General features: G+C 57.8%; 1 protein-coding gene across 1 annotated transcript in view; it reads right to left on the bottom strand.

Moving 5' to 3' along the window:
* Positions 1 to 2,551: 2,551 nt before the first annotated feature.
* The window catches only part of NKAIN1 (sodium/potassium transporting ATPase interacting 1), a 30,996-nt gene continuing 13,467 nt past the window's right edge, over positions 2,552 to 20,080 (bottom strand). The window contains exons 2-7 of the mRNA XM_085081145.1: positions 12,280 to 12,417; positions 11,895 to 11,975; positions 9,969 to 10,166; positions 9,273 to 9,333; positions 6,748 to 6,829; positions 2,552 to 4,420 (exon numbers count right to left, since the gene is read on the bottom strand). Of these exons, the coding sequence (XP_084937271.1) occupies positions 4,411 to 4,420; positions 6,748 to 6,829; positions 9,273 to 9,333; positions 9,969 to 10,166; positions 11,895 to 11,975; positions 12,280 to 12,417 (570 nt within the window). The 3' untranslated portion in view covers positions 2,552 to 4,410. The remainder of the gene's footprint in view (positions 4,421 to 6,747; positions 6,830 to 9,272; positions 9,334 to 9,968; positions 10,167 to 11,894; positions 11,976 to 12,279; positions 12,418 to 20,080) is intronic.

Consider the following 20,080-nt stretch of genomic DNA (forward strand, 5'->3'; position numbering starts at 1 on the left):
AGGGCAGAGGTTTGATGCTCGAAATGCTTTTGCTCTTCCTCTCTCTGAGCAATTTTGCTGAAATCCAGGAGGGTTTGCTGAGCAGTGGAGGGTGAAGGTGGAGCCTCTCTGCTCCCAACTCCCATCCCTGCTGCCACCAGGGTCCCCCAAACCCCCTCCCCACCAGCCCTGTGCTCCCTGGTGTTTCCTCCTCTCCCACCCCACTCCTGCCCCGCAGCTCCGTGGGGCTGGGAATGATTTCTCCCACCCCACTCCTGCCCTCCCGAGCATCCCTCAGCTCCCAACACTTCCAGGAGCAGCGCTGTGCTTCCCCTGCGAGCTCCCAGCTCCTCCCCAGCGCTCCCGGGAGGGTCTGACCTCCCTGCACCTGCCTCGGGAGCCAAATTGCCTCGGTGGAATTCGGAGGCAGCAAATCCCTGCTGATTCACCGTCTGGAGCTGTTCCTGTGAGGCTGGAGAGGGGTGAGGGCAGGGAGCGGCAGCCGTGCAGGTGACCTGCCCGGTGTCACCTTCTAGGTGGGACCAGAGGCGACGGGAGCACGGGAAAGAGCATTTTTCTAGGGATGAAGGGCTGGGAATTTCGGGGCCTCCCGCCCCTGTGGTGTCACGGTTCTGCTGGGTGATGTGGCTGCAGGAGGGTGTCCTTTGGCTTGGCACATTCCCACCTGGCAGGACCCCTGGAGAACCATCCCTCCTCACTAAGGGCTCCAAGGGGGAACAACAAAACCCCGAATGTGTCCCTAAATGGATTTATCACCCCAAGCAGAGGTGACCACATCACTGTTCCATTCCCCCGCTGCATCCCCAGCCTCTCTCCCGCTCTGCTCCCATTTCCTGGAGCTCAGCACACCTTGGAGAGCCCCAGCTGGATCCACACATCCCCTCCAGCCCCTGAAAAGCGTCTCTATGCCTTTGTTGGAGGCTGTGAAAGAGCTTTTTTACTCCTTCACATCTGTGACTCGCCGGGCTCCGGCAGGGAAAATTAATCCTTTGTTGCTCCTCCGCCGTTTCTTCGCTGGGGTCGGGAGGGAAGAAAATCAGCTCGTTTTTTCTTCCTGCCCTTCCTGTTTACGGCCACTCTGGCGTTTCTTCCCCAGAAACTCGGTAATTCCCGCTCCGTCCCGGCGGGGAGGGGACAGGGACTCGGGGAGGGGACAGGGGCTCGGGGAGGGGACAGGGGCTGGGGACAGGGTGGGAGGGGTTCAGAGCCAGCCCCCCAGACCCTCCTGCCACGGGAAATATCATTACAGTGCTCACACTAGCGGGAGTTTGAAATTGGGGTGCCCTGATGGTTTTTGGGGGTGCTGCAGCTGTGTCCCGGCTCCAGGCTCGGCATGGGGACACCACGCACGGCACAGGTGACATTGAGGACATCTTCTGCCCCGTGGTTATTTCGAAGAATTTCCCCTGCTGCTCTCAAAGGACCATTCTGGCTGTAGGACCAAACCTTTGGTTAAGAACTCTAAACTGTCTCCCAAAATCAAAGGTTTTGATGGAAAACCACTTTAGGGAGCTTCTTTCAGCCTCCGGTTGGTGCTGAAACACCAGGAGGCAAACCACGGGCACGGCGAGGCTGAAGGCTGGTGGAGATCTCCCGGCGTGCCTGGACTGGCTGCGGAGCCGGGCTGGGCTGGGCTGGGCTGGGCTGGGCAGGGATAGGTTGGGCTGGGCCAGGCTGGGATGGGCCGGGCTGGGCTGGGCCGGGCTGGGCTGGGCCGGGCTGGGCTGGGCCGGGCTGGGCTGGGGAGGTGTTTGGGAAGAGGCAAATCCATGGATGTGCGCAGGGGAACAGGTTAGCTCCTCCCTCCCGGCTGGGGAGGAGGAGCAAGGCGGGATGGATGCTCAGGCTGAGTGTCCTCAGGCTGCTCCAGCGGGAGGATGCCAGGGGATGCTGGAGCGCTGTGGTCAGAAATGGTCTCAGCTGCAGAGCTGCCCCTGGAGCCTCCAAAATCAAGGATGTGAGAAAGTCCAGAGGAATCCATGGAGCTGCTGCAGGGCTGGAGATCCTCTGGAGCCAGGCTGGGAGAGCTGGGAATGTTCCCCTGGAGAGGAGAAGCTGCAGGGAGAGCCCAGAGCTCCTGCCAGGGCCTAAAGGGGCTCCAGGAGAGCTGCAGAGGGACTGGGGACAAGGGCTGGAGGGACAGGACACAGGGAATGGCTTCCCAGTGCCAGAGGGCAGGGAGAGATGGGATCTTGGGAAGGAATTGTTCCCTGGGAGGGTGGGGAGGGGCTGGGATGGAATTGCCAGAGAAGCTGTGGCTGCCCCTGGATCCCTGGCAGTGTCCAAGGCCAGGCTGGAGCAGCCTGGGACAGTGGGAGGTGTCCCTGCCATGGCAGGGGTGGGATGGGATTAACTTTAGGATCCCTTCCCACCCCAAACCCTTCTGGGATATCAGGTGGGGAAATCTGAGCCCTCGGGAAGGAGCTGGCAGCATTAATAAAGGGAAAAAGAGCAAAAATTTTTAAAAATATCTAAAAAAAGCCCTGACCACCTTTTAATCACCTGAGCTGCCCAGGCAAGGGAAATGCCCCAGAAGCAGAACAGCACCAGCTGAAACTTTCCTTCGACTTTTATAATTACAGAATAGAAAAGAAATCCTCGGTTCACATTACAAATACAGGCTCATAGAAAAACAAGCCAACAGAACAGAAAATCCCAAGGTCCCGGAGCGCCAGTGCCCAGCTCCTGTGGAGCCCAGGGGAGGGAGGCTCTTCCCGAGAGTTTTAATGCCAGGGAGCTCTTCCTTCTGCTTCCTGCTGGGTTTGAGAAGGGTTGGGAGCAGGGAGTGTCTGCCTGTCCATCCCATCCCATCCTGTCCCATCCCAATCCCATCCCATCCCGCAGCAGATCAGCGGAACATCCTTGATCCTGGAGAGGAAAACAAACCCCACAGATGCTGCTGGCCCCGGGGCTTGGGGATGGGGATATGTTCTGGGGGATGAGGGAGAGGCATTGCCCGAAAAAACACGATTTTCCGTGGAAAAAAAGAGGGGGAAAGGGTGGAAAAGTTATTGCCTGTAGAGTTCGCAGCTTGGCTGGAGGTTTGGGGGGCTGTGGGGGGCTCAGCCCGTCCCAGCTCCGGGCGGTGGCACTTCCACATCTCCCTGTTGGAAGGGCCAAAAAAATCATTCCAGGGTGTAAAAAATTCCCCTGGGGCTGGAGGAGAAACACCTGGGAGGTGAAATCCACCCGAAATTCCCAGCTCCGGGGTGCAGGGTGGGATCCAGGCCAACTCCAGGGGTCCTGGAGGAGCCACATCCCAAAAAGCCAGAACGAGGAGGTTGTGGGGAGCTGAGACGCTTCTGGAAACTCCATTTTCCTTCTAGTTTCTCCCAAGGCTGGAAGAATCCCATTTTCCTTCCCAGCTGATCTTCCTTCTGCAAAGCAATCCCTGCCCCACCCCTCACACATCCCCTGAACCCCCCAAAAACCCCAATCCCCTTCCCCTCGTGCCGCTGGAGCTGACGATGGATTTGGCACCGAGCCCCCCTGGATGAAGGGACCAGGGTGGCACCCCCAGCCCCGGGTGAGGTTTTGGGGGGCTCTGGGGGGGTGCCGGCGATGCTGAAGGCACGGTGTCAGCCTTGGGGGGGGCCCGGCTCAGCCAGAGTCTACTCAGGCACTTTAAATTAAATAAAAACCCAAAGCGATGATTAAAAAAAAAAAACCCCAAAGCAACCCAAAACATTCATCGGATCCGTTCAGACAGCCGGGAAGTGTCGCTGTCCCCAGGTCGGAGCAACACCCCCAGAGGTGGGAGGGGCTTGCAGGGAGGTTTGGGGTCCTGTGTGTCCCCAGTGTCCCCAAATTTGGGGTGGAGGCGATGCTGATGGATCCAACTGCTCGGAGCATCCCAGCCTGAGCCCCTGCAGCGCTGCTCCGTCCGACTCCGAGAGGCTGGAGAATTCCTGCTGGGAGCACAGTCCCCGTTTCTGCAGTCAGTGTCACCCCAGACCCAGAGTTTCAGGGGGTTGTCCCAACCCCGCGGGGGCTGGCGCTGCTCTGTGTGCCCAGCTGTCCCCAGAGCACTTCCTGTCCCCTGTCCCTGTCCCAGGCTGCTCCGAACGGCTCCAAACCAGTCCCGCTCCGGGCTCCCCTCCTGGAAGAGCTCCGAGGAAAATCCGGGAGAAAAAACAGGAGAAAACGGCGTCCAGTGAGCGCTGCCAGCTGCCCGCGTGTCCCCGTGTCCCCAGAGCGGGGAGGGGACAGTCCGGGGGTGGCACAGGCTGGGTCCCCCCGAGGGCAGCCCCGGCGTGCTTTGGGCTCGAGGCTCGGCAGGATGGATGTGCAGCTCCCGGCGCTGAGTTGGGGCTGTTCCGGGCCGCGGCAGGGGACAGGGGCTCGCCGCGGTGTCCCCATGGCCGGGGGTGGCACTGGGGCTCCGGGGGTCCTGGCGCCGCTGCGTCCCGGTTATCCGGAGCTGGAAAGGAGCGGGAGAGGAGAGGCTGGGAGAGATCCTGCCGTGTGTCACCGCTGGGGACAAGGGGACACGGCCGGGGGACAGGGACAGCCTGGGGTGGCCTGGGGGCTCCCATGGGGTCAGCGCTCTCCTGCCACACCCCAAAGGGTCAGAGGGACTGGGGCCAGGCTGGGGACCAGGGATGGTGTCCCCTCATGGGGACATGGCTTTCTTGGGGTTCATTCCTCTCTCTTCTTGTGTCCCTTTTCATCATCATCATTATTATTATTATTATTATTATTATTATTATTATTATTATCATCGTCATCATTACTACTACTATTACTATGACTAGTATTATTGTTGTTATCATTATTATTGTTGTTTTTAATAATTTTATTGTTATTAATACAGTCGCTATTACTACTGCTGCTGCTACTATTTTTCTTGTTATTATCTTTTACTTCATGTCAGTTATTAAACCATTGTTATCTCACAGGTTTTCCTTATTATAGTTGTTGTTATTGTTAATAATAATAGTGCAGCTCCTCCTCCTCCAATTACTATTACCCTTGTTATTCTATTTTTCTTAATTCCAATTATTAAGCCGTTGGTACCTCATAGGTTTTCCTTATTATTATTGTTGTTGTTGTTATTGTTAATAATAATTATAATAACAACAATAACAATAATAACAACAATATCTTACTAATGTTAACAATAGCAATAGCAATAAGAATAGCAATAGCAGTAATAATAATAATAATAATAGTAATGATAATAATAATAGTGTGCTTTCTATTATTCTTGTAATTATTCACGGACCTCCCCGCGCCGCTCTTAATTCAATCACGGCTAATTAGAAGCTGCGGAATGAGCTTTAATTGCAGGCGCCGCAGCCCTGCTGTCCCTCCCGGCTGGCCCTGGGGACACGAGTGTCCCCTGCCCCGCAGAGCCAGGCCAGCCCTTGTTTGTCCCCTCGCTGGTGGCAGCAGCACCCGCGCTGTCCCCTCCCTGCTGTCCCTGTCCCTCCTGAGCCACCGCGGGGTGTCCCACTTTGGGGACAGGGGTGTCCCCGAGTCCCTGAGCCCGACTGGCACTGGGGACAGGGGTGGCGGTGCCTCTGTGGAAATTGTAACTGCATTAATTAGCCGCGGGTTATTAACGAGCTGGCGGGCCAGGGGGAGCTGGCAGTGAGGTGACAGAGCCCTGGTGTCACCCAACACCCCAAACTCGGTCCCTGGCAGCTGGGAAGGTGCCAGGGGGACACTGGGACTGGCAGAGGGCACTGGGGGGTTCAACAGCCCCAGAATTAGGGACAGGGACCCCCCAGCGCCAGCCGAGGTGTCCCCAGCCTGGTGACACTGGACAGCCTTCGGGTCCCCTGGGTACCTAAAACTGCTCTTCTCACCCCTTAAAATGGATCTTTCGGCTGATTTGCCCAAATCCCGCAGCTTTCAGCGCCCATCCCGCACCCCCCTGGCACCCCCCGTGCCCCCGAGGGATCAGACGGCCTGTCAGTGTCCCCAGAAGTGTCCCCTACCCCCCAGGGAGGGCCCAGCACTGTCACCGCTGGCTTTGTCCCCCCAGCCCCTCTCTGCCTCCCCAACGGCATCGCCTGCCCTTCAATTTGCATACAAGGCTTAAAATATAATTAATTTTTGGCAGCGGGCGCAGCCGGCACGAGGTTAATCCCTTTAGATTCCCCAGCCTTATCTCGCTGGAGTGTTTATGGAGTTAAGCTCCGCGGGGAAGGCAGAGGGAGGAACAGTCAGCAGCGCTTATCTGGAGAGCTGCACTCCTCCGGGGTGAGCTCGGCAAACAAACCTGGCCGGACACAAAAAGGGGCAGAATCCTCCCCAAACCGAGGGCAGGATCTCCCCAAACTGAGAGCAGGATCTCCGCAAACTCAGGGCAGAATCCTCCCCAAACCCAGGGTAGGATCTCCCCAAATCCAAGGTAGGATTTCCCCAAACTCAGGGCAGCATCCCCCTCAAACCGAGGGCAGGATCTCCCCAAAGTAAGGGGAAAATCCTCTGCAAACTGAGGGCAGAATCTCCCCAAACCCACGGCAGGATCTCCTCAAACTCAGGGCAGGATCTCCCCAAGCTCAGGGCAGGATTCTTCCAAACCCAAGACAGGATCTCCACAAAATCAGGGCACGATCTCCCCAAACCCAGGGCAGAATTCTCCCCAAATCCCCTGGCCCAGCCCAGAGGGAGCCTCGGGGCTTTGTGGTGAGGATGCACGAACCCAAATGTGAGCTGTGCCAGTGCCGTGGGGCACCTTGAGCGAGTCCTGCACCCCCCGAGCACCCCTGAGCACCTCTGAGCAGCCCCGAGACTCACGTGTAGAGCGGCTGTAGCTGCAGGTGTGATGTCTTCTGTGGTGCCTGATAGCCGTAGGAGTCAAAGCCGCCGATGAAGTCAACTGGGGAGAGCCGAGAGAGCAGCGAGTGAGCTGGGAGGGACAGCAGGGACACTGCGTGCCTCCCGTGGCACCCGTGGGACAGAGAACACCCCGGGCTGCAGCTGAATTCCCGGGAAATGCAACATCCCAGGGAAATGCAGCATCTCAGGGAGTTGGGGAGAGCCCAGAGCTCCTGCCAGGGCCTAAAGGGGCTCCAGGAGAGCTGCAGAGGGACTGGGGACAAGGGCTGGAGGGACAGGACACAGGGAATGGCTTCCCAGTGCCAGAGGGCAGGGAGAGATGGGATCTTGGGAAGGAATTGTTCCCTGGGAGGGTGGGGAGGGGCTGGGATGGAATTGCCAGAGAAGCTGTGGCTGCCCCTGGATCCCTGGCAGTGTCCAAGGCCAGGCTGGAGCAGCCTGGGACAGTGGGAGGTATCCCTGCAGGGATTCCAGACGGTGAATCTCCAGGGCAGGGGTGGGATGGGATGAACTTTAGGATCCCTTCCCACCCAAACCATTTCGGGATTCTCTGATCCTGAACCACCACAGCATCCCGGGAAGTGCTGCATCCCAGCTGCCGGCAGCATCCCGGGGGAATAAACCACAAACTGGTTCGAGTTCGAAGTGACCACTGATGGTCACCCAGTCCAACCCCCTGCTCAAGCAGGATCTCCCGGGACATTTGGAATTCTATCCATCCAGCTTTGGGATACCGCCAGACAATGAGACCCCACAGCCTCTCGGGTCAGCCCGAAATGGAGCATCCAGGGAGGCACAGCGACATCCCGGGCCGGGGCAGCATTCCAGCCGGGATCGGTGCGGCACCGCCGGTGTGACAGCATCCCGGGAAAACCCCGGTGAGACACGGAGGAAAGGATTCGGAGCAAATCCCGAGATCCCGGCGGTCGCTGCTCCTGGGCAGAGTGGGCGAAATTCCCTCCCACTGTCCGCAGAGTGGGCATTTCAGGAGAATTATGGGGGAATTACTGCTCGTTTGAGGCTCTGTCACCTCGGGGAATTGCGGGCGCCATAGATCAGCTTTTACTGCTGAGATCTCCAGCCTGGAGGATCATCCTGTTCCGAGCCCATTCCTGGGAGGATCGGGGGGTCGGAGCCTGGCTGTGCACCCCGGGTGGTGCCAGGGCAGTCCGGGGGGGTTCTGGGGTGCTCTGAGTGTACCCTGGGGGTTCTGGGGGTGCTCTGGGGGGTTCTGGGGGTGCCCTGGGTGTACCCTGGGGATTCTGGGGATGCCCTGCGGGGTTCTGGGGGTGCTCTGGGTGTACCTGGAGGGTCCTGGGTGTACCCTGGGGGGTTTTTGGGGTGTCCAGCTCCTCCCAGATCCTCCCGTGTCTCCCCAAACCTGACTCCTCTCCCCAGCACAGGAGCTCCAGGTGCAGCCAAGATGGGAAATCCAACCTTCCCAGCATCTCCAGCACCACCCAACTGCCCAAACCCCAAATAATCCCCCACTGGGTGTGTTCAGCCGTGGGTGTCCAAGAGCTGAGATCTCCAGGGGAGAGCCCCCCTCTCCCGGAATATTTATCTTCCCAGCTTAATATTCCGCCAGCTCTCAATTTTGACGCCATCCATCCATCCATTTCCAAATCTAATAAGATATTCCATTAAAAAGATGCATTTGCATGCCGGGCTGAGGCGGCTTTAATATTAAAAGTGTGTTGGATGCCGGAGTTTGTTGGAATGCAAACGCCCCGGAGCCGCCGGCGCTGGATAAACCCTTTTGGAAACGAGTTATTCCCGCAGGCAGCAGCCAAATCCTCACGGAGAATTTTCTTTTCCATGGGAAAGGGGGGAAATGTGGGAATGCTGCATCCCCAGGCTGGGCTGGGAGCACCTGTGGGTCTGTGGTGTGGGTGGGATGCTGATCTGATGCTGATCCCAATGCTGATCCCAATGCTGATCCCAATGCTGATCCCACTGAAGGAGCACATCCAGCACATCCCTGCCCATGCTGGGATCTGCCAGCTGCTGGGAATTAATTAATGGCAGACGAGCTTTTAATGCACTTGGACAGCCACAGCCTCGACCCCCTGGTTAACTGGGGCTGGGCACTTCCCGAGGGGTGTTTGCAGGGATCAGGGTTGGATTGGGAAGAGCAATCCAGGTTGGGTAAAAGTTAGACTCATCTTTGCCTAAAATGCTGTTTTTCCCCCGTTTTGGGGTGACAGCCTGGCAGTGGGGAGGCTGTGGGGACACCGGCTGGTGGGACACAGTGTCCCCAAACCCCTGTGGCTGTCAAGGGGGGAGGGAGGTGGTGGCTGCCCCATCACAGCCCAGCACCTCTGCCTCACCAGGGATGGAAAGATGGGGCAAAAATCCCAACAAAAGGGATTGCTGGGACCCAGGCACTGCTCCCCCAGACCCCACCAGGATCTGCCACCCCACGCAGGGTGGCATCACCCGAGGACATTGTGCCCCCTGTCCCCCACAGCCGAGACACTCACAGCTGTCCTCCTCCTCCAGGAACACTTTGCTGACGTAGCAGGCGTAGACAAAACCAAAGAGCTGCAGAAAAACAGGAGAGGGAGAGGTTGGCTATGGGGTGATGGGGGCACGACCAGCACGGGGACACTGGGGGCACTGGGAGAGTGCTGGGGACACTGGGAGAGTGCTGGGGACACTGGGAGAGTGCTGGGGACACTGGGAGCAGCCTGAGCCCCAGCCCGTCCCGGGGCTGGTTTGGGGTGCAGCAGGGTTGGGTGGATTCAGCCACACTGGGGTCACAAGGCTGTGGCCCTAAGGGGACAGACTGGCACCCCACAGAGGGTGCTGAGCCCCACACAGTGCTGGGAGCCCCAATTCCCCCTAAAGCTCTGTTTTCCGAAGCTCCCAGCGGGCTTTGCCTCCAGCTCTGTCCCATTCCCATGTCCCACCTCCCCGCAGGGTGTGACAGCCACCGGGAAGGGCGACACTCCCTCCCTCCCTCCCTCCCACGAGCGATCCTCGATCCCTGCAACACCCACCCCTCACCCTGACACCTTTGGGGTGTGCAGCACCCTGGGGTGCTGGCAGGGCTCTGTCTGGAGCCACATCACCCTGGGATGACAGAAATGGTCCCTCCAGCTGGACCACAGCGTCTCCAGCCACCACCCCGCCTGTCTCATTCCCGATTTGGGATAAGGGTGAGGAGAAGCTCTTACCGCCAGGAATATCTGCGTGGCGCTGCTCACCACCTCGATGTACTGGTAGTCGAGCAGGCAGCCGCTGACCGTGATGACATGGTGATCCTCGGGCGCCAGCTTGGAGTTGAGCACGGGTGTCACCAGGCAGCCCGGGCCGTTCTCCATCCACCACGAGCGGTGCAGGGAGGTGTTGAAGGTCATGATGAAGTCCCGGTCCTGCACGAGGAGGAGGAGGAGGCGGGGCTGGTGGGTCTGAGGCTCTTTGCGGGAGGGTTGGGCAGAAAATGGGCTTTGCCGAGGCAAGGGTGCCCGTGAGAGGGGAGAAGCGTTGGGGTTGGTGGCTTCCTGCCAGGCTGGGGTGGTGCACACCTGGCCAGGCAGCACCCAGGTGACAGGATGAGTGTCACAGAGAGGTCACCAGAGCAGTAGGGAATGGCTGTGTGTGACCCTGCATGCAGCCATCCCAGAGAGGGCACCATCGAGGGATGCAGGGCAGCCCCTGCTGCTCCCCCTGAGGCTCTGGGGTGCCACCTCCTCATCCCATCCCCTTGCAGGGTCCCCTCATGCGTGTCCCCTCCTTGCTGGTCCCTCACAAGCTTCGGGGCTCTCGCTGTGACCTCTCCAGCAGCTGTGGGGTGGCCGTGGGCAGACTGCATCCCCTGGAAATGGGGCTGATCCTCAACCTTCCCACCCCATGAGAGCCCCCCTGGCACCCCTGGTGAGCCCCCACCCCATGAGAGCCCCCTGGTCCTACTGGGTGAGCCCCCACCCCATGAGAGCCCCCTGGTCCTACTGGGTGAGCCCCCACCCCACTCTGGCTCCTCCCAGCCCCCCTCTGCCCCCAGCCCTGGGCTCAGCCGGGGCTGAGCATCCCCCGGAGGAAATCACCAATCTGGGATGAAAAGCATTTTGCTGCCGGGGGCGGAAAAACCCCGAAAGGGAGCGAGTGGGTTTGGGTTTGCGAAGCTGCAGGATGTGGGTTGAGGCGCAGGGAGGGGACGAGGGGGAGCTGAGCCATCGCAGCGCGACGGGAGCGGGGATTTCCACCGCAAAGGGCCGTGGGAGGGAATCCTCCCCATCCGCTCGTCCTCGCCCCGAGCGCTTCGGGAGAGCCTCCAGTGACCTGGAGCCGTTCGGGAAGGAGTTCCCAGCCCCGGGAGGCTTTTCCCTGCGTGGGGCACCTGGGAGGGAGCGGAGCTGGGTGTCCCCAGCCCTCCCCGAGCGGGACAGCAGCCTCAGGGCGGGGGAGGATGCACAGCCCGGCACAGGGACGGGGCTCAAAGCTACAGCCCTGCGGGAAATTTGGGGGTTTTTTTAGTAATTTAACGGCTCAGGCTGTGGTGAAGGCACAGTCCCACTGCCATCCTCACCCCCTCGCCACAGGTGACTTCCCAAAGCCAGGAATGCTGTCCAGCCGCTGCTGGGAGCCCCGGAAGAGCCCGGAAAATTGGGAATATACAGCGGGGGGGTTCGGGGGGTCTCCTCCTCCCACCCCTGGCCCTCCCGATCCCTGCCAGAGATGCTGCCCCAGACTTCCCTGTCCCTGCTCATCCCTGCTCCTAGCGTTCCTCCTCTCCTTTGTCTCCTCACTGGAGATCGGGGAAATTAATTTCGGGTTAGGAAATGGCCACCCACTGCCACCTCGGCCTGTCCATCGGTCCATCCCATCCCATGGGAACCCCGTGCTCCAGGGGTCACTTTTGGGGGAGAGCAGGGAAGGAGGAGGAGAGCGAGGGCTGGACAGAGGGAGGGAGGGAGGGAGGGAGGGAGGGAGGGAGGGAAGGAAGGAAGGAAGGAAGGAAGGAAGGAAGGAAGGAAGGAAGGAAGGAAGGAAGGAAGGAAGGAAGGAAGGAAGGAAGGAAGGAAGGAAGGAAGGAAGGAAGGAAGGAAGGAAGGAAGGAAGGAAGGAAGGAAGGAAGGAAGGAAGGAAGGAAGGAGCGTTACCTGTGACAAGCGCCCGACCTCCAGGTAGAAGCAGATGATGAAGGCGTTCCAGCCGACCCACAGCACCAACCACACCGCGTACTGCGAGAGGAGACAGCGCAGTATGGACTCTCCCATTCCAGCCCCGCTGCAGCCCCCTGGATCCCGCTGGATCCACAGGGCTCCGGGGTTGGATCATGGAATCCAGAAATCCCAGCGTGGTTTGGGTCGGAAGGAACTCAAAGCTCATCCCGTCCCACCTCTGCCATGGCAGGGACACCTCCCACCATCCCAGGCTGCTCCAAGTCCTGTCCAACACTGCCAGGGATCCAGGGGCAGCCAAACCTCTGTTCCCAGGGATCCAGGAGGGGAGCTGGGGCTGATCCATCCCCGGGACGGTACCTACCATCATGAGGTATCTGGATCTGTACTGGATGGTCCCGAAAATGCCCAAAATCACGGCCATGATGTGTAAGAAGTTGGCCAGGATGGGAGCCCACTGGTAGCCCAGGAAATCAAAGATCTGCCGCTCCAGAGCCGCGACCTGCAACAGAGCAGGGATAGGGATCAGGGATTGGGATCAGGGATTGGGATCAGGATCAGGAATCAGGAATCACAGATCAGGGATCGGGATCAGGATCAGGATCAGGATCAGGGCATGGAGCAGCTGGGAATTACCGGCAATCCCATGGATAATGAATTGCAATAAACTGGAATTTCTGTGTGATGCATCAGCCGGAGGGGTTATTTGGGATATTTGGAGCTAAAAGGGGAACGCAAGGAGGAGGTAACCCCACATCACCCCCGTGCCTCAGTTTCCCCATCACTCAGGGCTCGGGCACTGCTGCCAACCCATCCTGGAGGATGATTTATCACGGGAAAACCCCGCAGCTGCCGGTGTTTTGATTTCCTGCCCATCCCGTGATGCCATCGGATCTGATTGCCGAGATCATCAGTAATCCATAAACGAGGCCGTGCTGCAGCTGATCAATCCCCCTGTCGGGGCTGCAGCTGATGGGATCCTCCCTCATCCCACAATTTATTTATGGCTCCGTTCGCTGCCGGCTCGGGCTCGATTACTCTTAATTACAGGATTAACTCCAAGAAAAGGGGGGCAAAGGCGAGGCGGGAGCGCTGGAATGTTCAATGATGGGTTTAAGTGAAAAAATGGAGATTTTGGATGAAGCCTCGGGTTTTTAGAGAACTTTTAATAGATTTTTAGGGAGCTCGAGGGTGCTGGGACACCACAAGGGGCAAGGACAGATCGTCAGCAGCCTGGAAACCCCAAATTTCTTTCCACTTGTCTTACCCAGCTCTGTCCTGTCACTCTTTGAGCTGCCCCAAATCCACCCTGTGAGCTCCAGAGCCCCCAGTCCTCCCCACACCACCATTCCCCAATTTCCTGCCTGAAAAGGGGGAGTTTATCCCAAAAACCACAGGAAAAATGGGGTTTGCATCCTCCTTTTATCCCCCAGCAGCCCCAAAGGGATCTGGAATCAGGGGAGCACTCATGGGGAACATCCCAGCCTGATTTGATGAGTCCTAATTATGTCATGAGGGGGGAAAATTACCTCCCTGAGTGTTTCCCAAGGATGAGCCATGGGATGTGCCAGCCGTGCCTCAGTTTCCCCATCCACAAAACACCACATACTCACTGAATTTACTTCCAATTCACACCTATTCTAGCCCAGCTCCACCCTAGGACATTGATCTCCCATTCCCTGCCCTATCCCTGGGATTGGATCTGCTGGATCGGCGCCAGCAGGACCCTGATTTTAATTAAATTGAATGCAAAACCACGGAGCAGCAGCCCCTGGATCGGTGGGGCCGAGCCGGGGCTGTTTGCATTGAAACCTAATTCACTTCCCTGCTAGTTAAACTCTCCGAGGAAACAGCCTCTGGAAATACTTACAGCCGGGCTGTAAATCTCCTAAATTGAGGGATGTAAATAATGAATGATCCAGGGAGTGCGGTGCTCGGGGTTTTATGGCCACCCATCCATCTGGGGCTGTCGGCAGAGCTGCTCGGCGGGAGCTGGATGGGAGTTTTGGGGAGCAGCGATGCTCCGGGCTGAGGGATGGGCTGGGAAGAGCCTCGGAGGGATGCCATGGAGCTGGAATGATGGGATTACACCTGTGCAGCTCCTTCATTCCAGCCGGGATGGGCTGAGAGAGGAGTTTGGTGGAAGCAAACCTTTCACCCCAAGGAGAGGCAAAATTAGGGATAAACAGCCATGGATGAGCAGCGGCTGCTAACGACACTGGAAATCCCTGCTGGAGCTCCCAGCAGGTCCAGCACTGCTCCGTGGGTGAGTTAGTCCAGCTTTTCCCCTCCCTGGGTTTTTCCAAGATGCTCTTTAAGGCTAAGGGACAAAGGCAGCCAGTCGGTGGCTGCAGCTCCCTGTCACCTGCCCAGGGCATCCCAAGGACATCCCAAGGGCAGCTCCACGTTTCACGAGTGGGGAAACTGAGGCACAGCCTCCAGCAGGGCAGGTTTGGTGACCTCACAAAGGGAATTGTGGAGCTGCCAGCTCAGCAGTGCTCCTCGGGCTGCTCCGGGACATCATCCCCGATCTTTTGGGGATAAAATATCCCTGCGGGGAACTTCAGGACCTCCAGCTCCCCGTGCAGCCACCCCAGCCGTTCAGGGAGGGCTCAGTGTCACCCCAGGCTGCCCGAGAAACTTCCCAGCACCATCCAACGCCCCCTAAAAAATGGTTTGGCGGAGCTCAGAGCATCCTCCCCAGGCTGCCCTGCTCCCGGAATGGGAATTCCCGCCGCTGCCAGCCCCGCCGGCCCCATCCACACCCCGCTCTCCCCTCCCTGGTGGGATGCAAACGCCACCCCGCTGCTAATTAAGATGAACCTGCGGCTGATCGATGCGGCGAGTTTTAGGGCTCCCTCTTAATTAAACACTCCCGAGTTTATCGATCGGCCCCGAAAGTTCACTTTGCAGCAAATCACATCAATTAGCTGCGGGCGGGCGGCGGATCGCGCTCAGCCCGACGCTGGACGCATCCCAAGGAGTTGGTTTGCACCGGGAAATGGGAGCAGGAGAGCTCCAGGAGCGGTGAGGGGAGGGCAGCGCCAGGAGGGGACACTCCGGGGACAGGAGCTGAGGGGTTCAGCGCGGGGATCGAGGCGGAGCTGGAGGAAAATGGGATTTTCAAGGGTGCTGGCAGCAAATCCCGGCGGGAAGGAGCTCTGGATCACCCCTTGATTACAACACCTTCACCTTTACACACCCATCCCGTTACTCCATGAGGTTTTCCCAGTCCTTGATCCCCGTGAGGAGGATGGCAGAGATGAATCACTCTCTGGCTGTGCCGGGAGGATTGCTCAGACACCACGGAGCACCTTTCCGAGCTCGGAAATCCCACTGCAGCCACGGTGGGGAGGGCTGGGGGAACATCCCAGACCTTGGAAATTCCTGCCCAGCAGCTCCCTCTGCTTCTCTCTTGGAACCAGAGAGTCCCAGAATGGTTGGGGTTGGAGAGAATTTTGTTCCGGATGGGCAGGGACACCTCCCACTGTCCCAGGCTGCTCCAGCCTGGCCTTGGACACTGCCAGGGATCCAGGGGCAGCCACAGCTTCTCTGGGAATTCCATCCCAGCCCCTCCCCACCCTCCCAGGGAACAATTCCTTCCCCATATCCCATCTCTCCCTGCCCTCTGGCACTGGGAAGCCATTCCCTGTGTCCTGTCCCTCCAGCCCTTGTCCCCAGTCCCTCTGCAGCTCTCCTGGAGCCCCTTTAGGCCCTGGCAGGAGCTCTGGGCTCTCCCCGGAGCGGTCAGGATGTCTCTCCTTGCTCCCTGCTGCTCTCCATCCCCGCAGCAGCATCTGCACCTCGGGCTGAGCTCCCCCTGCCCTCCCCTCCCCTCCGGGCAGCTCTCCCTGACCCCCCGATGGGTCATTATCCTGCACCGGCTGATTTCCTCCCGCACGCCATATGCCCGAGGCTCTCCGGGGATTTAACTTTTCATTTCGCCGCGTTTTGAAGAGATTTGGCCGCTTTGACTGCCCGTGTGCCTCACCCGGAGATGCTGCGAGAGCATCGCTCTCCTCATCCCTGAACCCTCCAATTGCTGGGAGTTTTGGCCAAAAAAAGATCATGGTTCGAGGAGAAAACCCCCAGGGCGGCAGGGTCTGGCTGGACAGCAGGGTTCCTGATCCATGAGGAATGTTTTCCACCTCCCGGGGACAGCCGAGCGCGATCCACCCCAGAGGTGCCACAGGATCCCACATCCCCACCCTGACCCCCAGCACCCCTTGCAGCCCCTCTCTCCAATTTTTGAGGCGGTTTAAGGCCGATTTGGGCTCCGAAAGAGGCCCAGGAGCAATGGAAGAAGCTCCAACCCGCAGCCCCGGGAAGGAGAACGGGCTGCGGGTTAAATGAGAGGAGAGCGCGGTTGATTATTAAGGAGGTGCAAACACCGCTGTGAACCCAGGGACTGCATTTAATGACTTGGAAACAAGTTCCTGACCTACTTCCAACTGCAAAAACCTTCATAAAATCACCGACGGAGAGAAATTAAAGGCGCCGGGGCCTCAATCCCTCTCCAGGGTCGGGTGGGGATGGGAGGGATGCTCCAGCTGGGAAGAGACCGCGATGCAAAGCACCCCAAAAATGGGGGGAAAGGGGCAGAAATTGGGTCCTTCCCCAGCTGGGGCAAACTCTGGTAGGTCCCACAGGTTTTGGGGGCTCCTGGTGTTTCCACGGCCCCTTTGTACCCCGAGATGGGAGATCCCAACATGTGCCTGGAGCATCTCAGATCCTCGGGGATGTGGCCCTGGGGACATTTGGGGTCTCTGACCATGGCCACCCAGCGCCCCCCACCCATCCCACGGCTTTCCCTCCTCTCTCTTCTTTTATCTCCCCACCTTTCCCGGTTATTTATTTAATTTCCCTGCATCCCGCGGCGTTGCCATGGGAACGCAGCCCCGGCTGGATGCGCCGCTCTGGACGCTGCACCCCGAGATCCCGATGGAAATGTGAGCCGTGGGATGCACCCCGGGGGACACCCCCACCCCTGGGACCCCCGCAGACCCCCGGCTGTCACCCCTGGGTGCCCTCAAAGCTCTGCTCCCAGATCCGAGCTCCTGGCTCCATTCAGCCCTGAAGGCTCCAGCAGGGAGGGCTGGGAAATGCAGCCTTGGGGTGCCTACTGGCAATAAATATTATTGTTATTGTTATTATTAGTATTATTTTAATTCTTGTTATTCGTGTTATTAGTAGTATTAGTATTAGTATTGGTTGTATTAGCATTAAATGTCCTCTAACTGTAGCAGATCAAACTCCATCACAGGGAAGGGAAACTGAGGCACGGCACGGAGAGACCTCCCCCAAACCTTCACGGTGCTCTGAGCTGCTGGGAACGCTGAAATCCCGGGAATTGGCTGTTCCCACAGGGAGAGGGGATGCTCCATCAGCCCTTCCCGATGATTCTCATTTCCACCACTAAGACAGAGCCCAGATTGTAGGGTTTGGGTGCATTTGGCTCCTCACAGCTCCGAAGTCCCCATAAAGAACAGCATGCATTTTGATAGGGTTTTTAGCCCAAAAACCCACAAATTCCCGATTTTCCCCAAAAGCAGGCTGCTTTAACTGATTTATCTCTGATAAAACACCACATCTCCTTAACTCTGACCGAACATTGCATTTCCCGAGCTTTAGCACAACTTCCCAGCCCTTACTGCACCCATCCCATAAACTGCCATCCCATAAACGCCTTTCCCCTCCTGCCTCCCAGCCAGGAAACTTTTCCACGCCGAGGCAAAGCCGAGGCGATCGAAGCAGCTCAATTCCTGCCTGCCCATCACAGCCATGGCCTGATATTCCCGCAGGGAATTACTCCATCCCCGGGGAATTGCTGGTGTCCCGCAGAAGGGAGCAGGGATGATCCCGTTAATCCCACTCAGCATCCCCCAGTGTCACCTTGCAGTGACCTTGGACAGGCCCTGGTGGGGACACGGGGTGGTGGCACTGGTGGGATGGGCTGGGAGGGTGCTGGGAGTGTCCCTGGAGAGGGGAATGTGCCCTGGGAAGAGTCCATAGGGGAAACTGAGGCACGGGGCTTTGACCTCAGCGGGACCCAGCATTCCAGTGAGGCTGAGATGGTGATCCTGCCCTGCTGTGCCTCAGTTTCCCTGGAAAACGGGCTGATTGCTGCTCGGCACCACACTGGGAGCATCTGCTGTCCCAGCCAGGGTGAGCAGCTCCATTTGAGCAGGTCCTGAGGGAAACTGAGGCACAGCAGGGTGGGGGGAAGCTCCAGCCCTGGAGAAAAGCTATGCTTTGGGGACACCAAGCTGGGAGCTGCTCCAAACCCATGGGAGCAGGGCTGGGATGTCTGGGGTGGCTGAGAGTCTGCTGTCCTATCAGAGCCACACATCCCACCTGATCCATATATCCCATCCCATCCCATCATCCCATCCATCCTGCACTCCAATCCCATTCATATCCCATGCTTTCCATCCATCCATCCATCCATCCATCCATCCATCCATCCATCCATCCCATCCCACCTGATCCATATATCCCATCCCATCCCATCCCATCCCATCCATCCCATCCCTCCCACACACTCCATTCATCCCACCCATCCTATCCCACAGTATCTGGGGAGGTTTGGGGCCTGAATTTGGGGATCTTAGCCTTAGATTTGGTGGATTTGGGGCTTCAGTTTGGGGGATATTTGGCTTAAATTCGGGGGGTCCGGGGCTTAAATTTGGGAGATTTTGTCCTTTAATTTGGGAGATCTTGGATGTAAATTTGCAGGAATTGGAGCTTAAATATGGGGGATCTTGAGCTTAAATTTGGGAATCTTGGGTTTAAATTTGGGGCAGTGCATAGATAGAGGGGATAAAATGGGAAACCAGGAGAGACGTGGGGAGCCTGACTCCCTAAATCACAGATTCTGTGGATGAGACACAGACAAAGGCTGGAGCTGGCCATGGAAGGGAAAAGGGCAGGGGAAAGCAGCTTGGAGCGACTGGAAAGCAAAGGAATGGGACGAAAATCCCACCCGGATGGGACAGGATGGATCCCGCAGGAGATGTCCCCAGCAGCCCGCCGTGGACAGGAATTAAGCCTCAGGCAATTCCCATGCTAATTCTCCCCGTTCCGTCCTTTATCCCAACATCTGGGAGAAACCAGAGGTATTTTCCCCCAAATCTCAACCGACGCCCCGAAGACACCATTCGTGTAATCCTATGGAAGGGAGGAGAAAAATACATACATCATACACATCCATATATATAAAAAAATCCAATTTACTGACTTATTTAGCGACACTTTCCGTAATCAATTCTCCCAGGGAAGAACCACTGATTAAAGCCAAGCGCATCGCTATGGAAACCGGCATTCCCTCCTCCCACGGCCCGCGGGCTGGGAAGGAGAAGCTCGGGTGAGGAAATCTGCCTGGTAACAACCCCTTTAATGAGCCGGGGAGCAAAAATAATCCCTGCGAGCGCTGTCGCCGCGAAAGGAGCAGCCGGCGGCAGCCGGTGGGGAGGCGAAACGGCTCCCAAAATATTGATTTTCCCCCGGAGCTGTTTGGGAGGAGGAGGGGATGCTCCCACATCCTGCGGGGATGGAGGGACGGCTGGAGGTGGTACCCGAGTGTTCCCACCCAGCCCCGGCGGTGGTTCTTCCAGCGGTTATCCCGATTTTTTTTAGGTTTAAAATCCCTCGCGCAGGTCTGAGGGATTTGGGCTGCGCGGCGAGGAGGGAGCTGCCGGCACAAAAAGGGATTTATGGGAGAACCCCAGTGGATTTCCCTCTCCTCGGGGTGATTCCACAGCCCACGGCTGGGTGAGGAGCATCACCTCCCGCTGCCCACTGCTGCCCCTGGGGCTGAAATCTCGGGGGGGTTGGGGCTTCAATTTGGGGATCTTGCTCTTGGATCTGCTGGATTTTTGTGCTTAAATTTGGGAGAGTTTCGGCTTAAATTTGGGGGATTTGGGGCTTAAATGTAAGCGATTTTGTCCTTAAATATGGGAGATCTTAGGCTTAAATTTGGGGGATTTGGGGTTTAAATATGGGCAATCTTGGGCTTAAATTTGGGAGAAGCCCATTGTGGGTGAGAGTTTCGTGGAGAATTTTAGATTTACTCCCATTTCTCCATTGAATAATGGAAACTGGAGGGTTTGGGGGTCTCCTCAAGACCCTGGAGGGTCTGGATGAGCACCCTGTAAGGAGGAGATGCT

Source organism: Lichenostomus cassidix, chromosome 23 (genome assembly GCF_008360975.1).
Source record: "Lichenostomus cassidix isolate B80296 chromosome 23, HeHo_3.0, whole genome shotgun sequence".
Lineage (NCBI taxonomy): Eukaryota > Metazoa > Chordata > Aves > Passeriformes > Meliphagidae > Lichenostomus > Lichenostomus cassidix.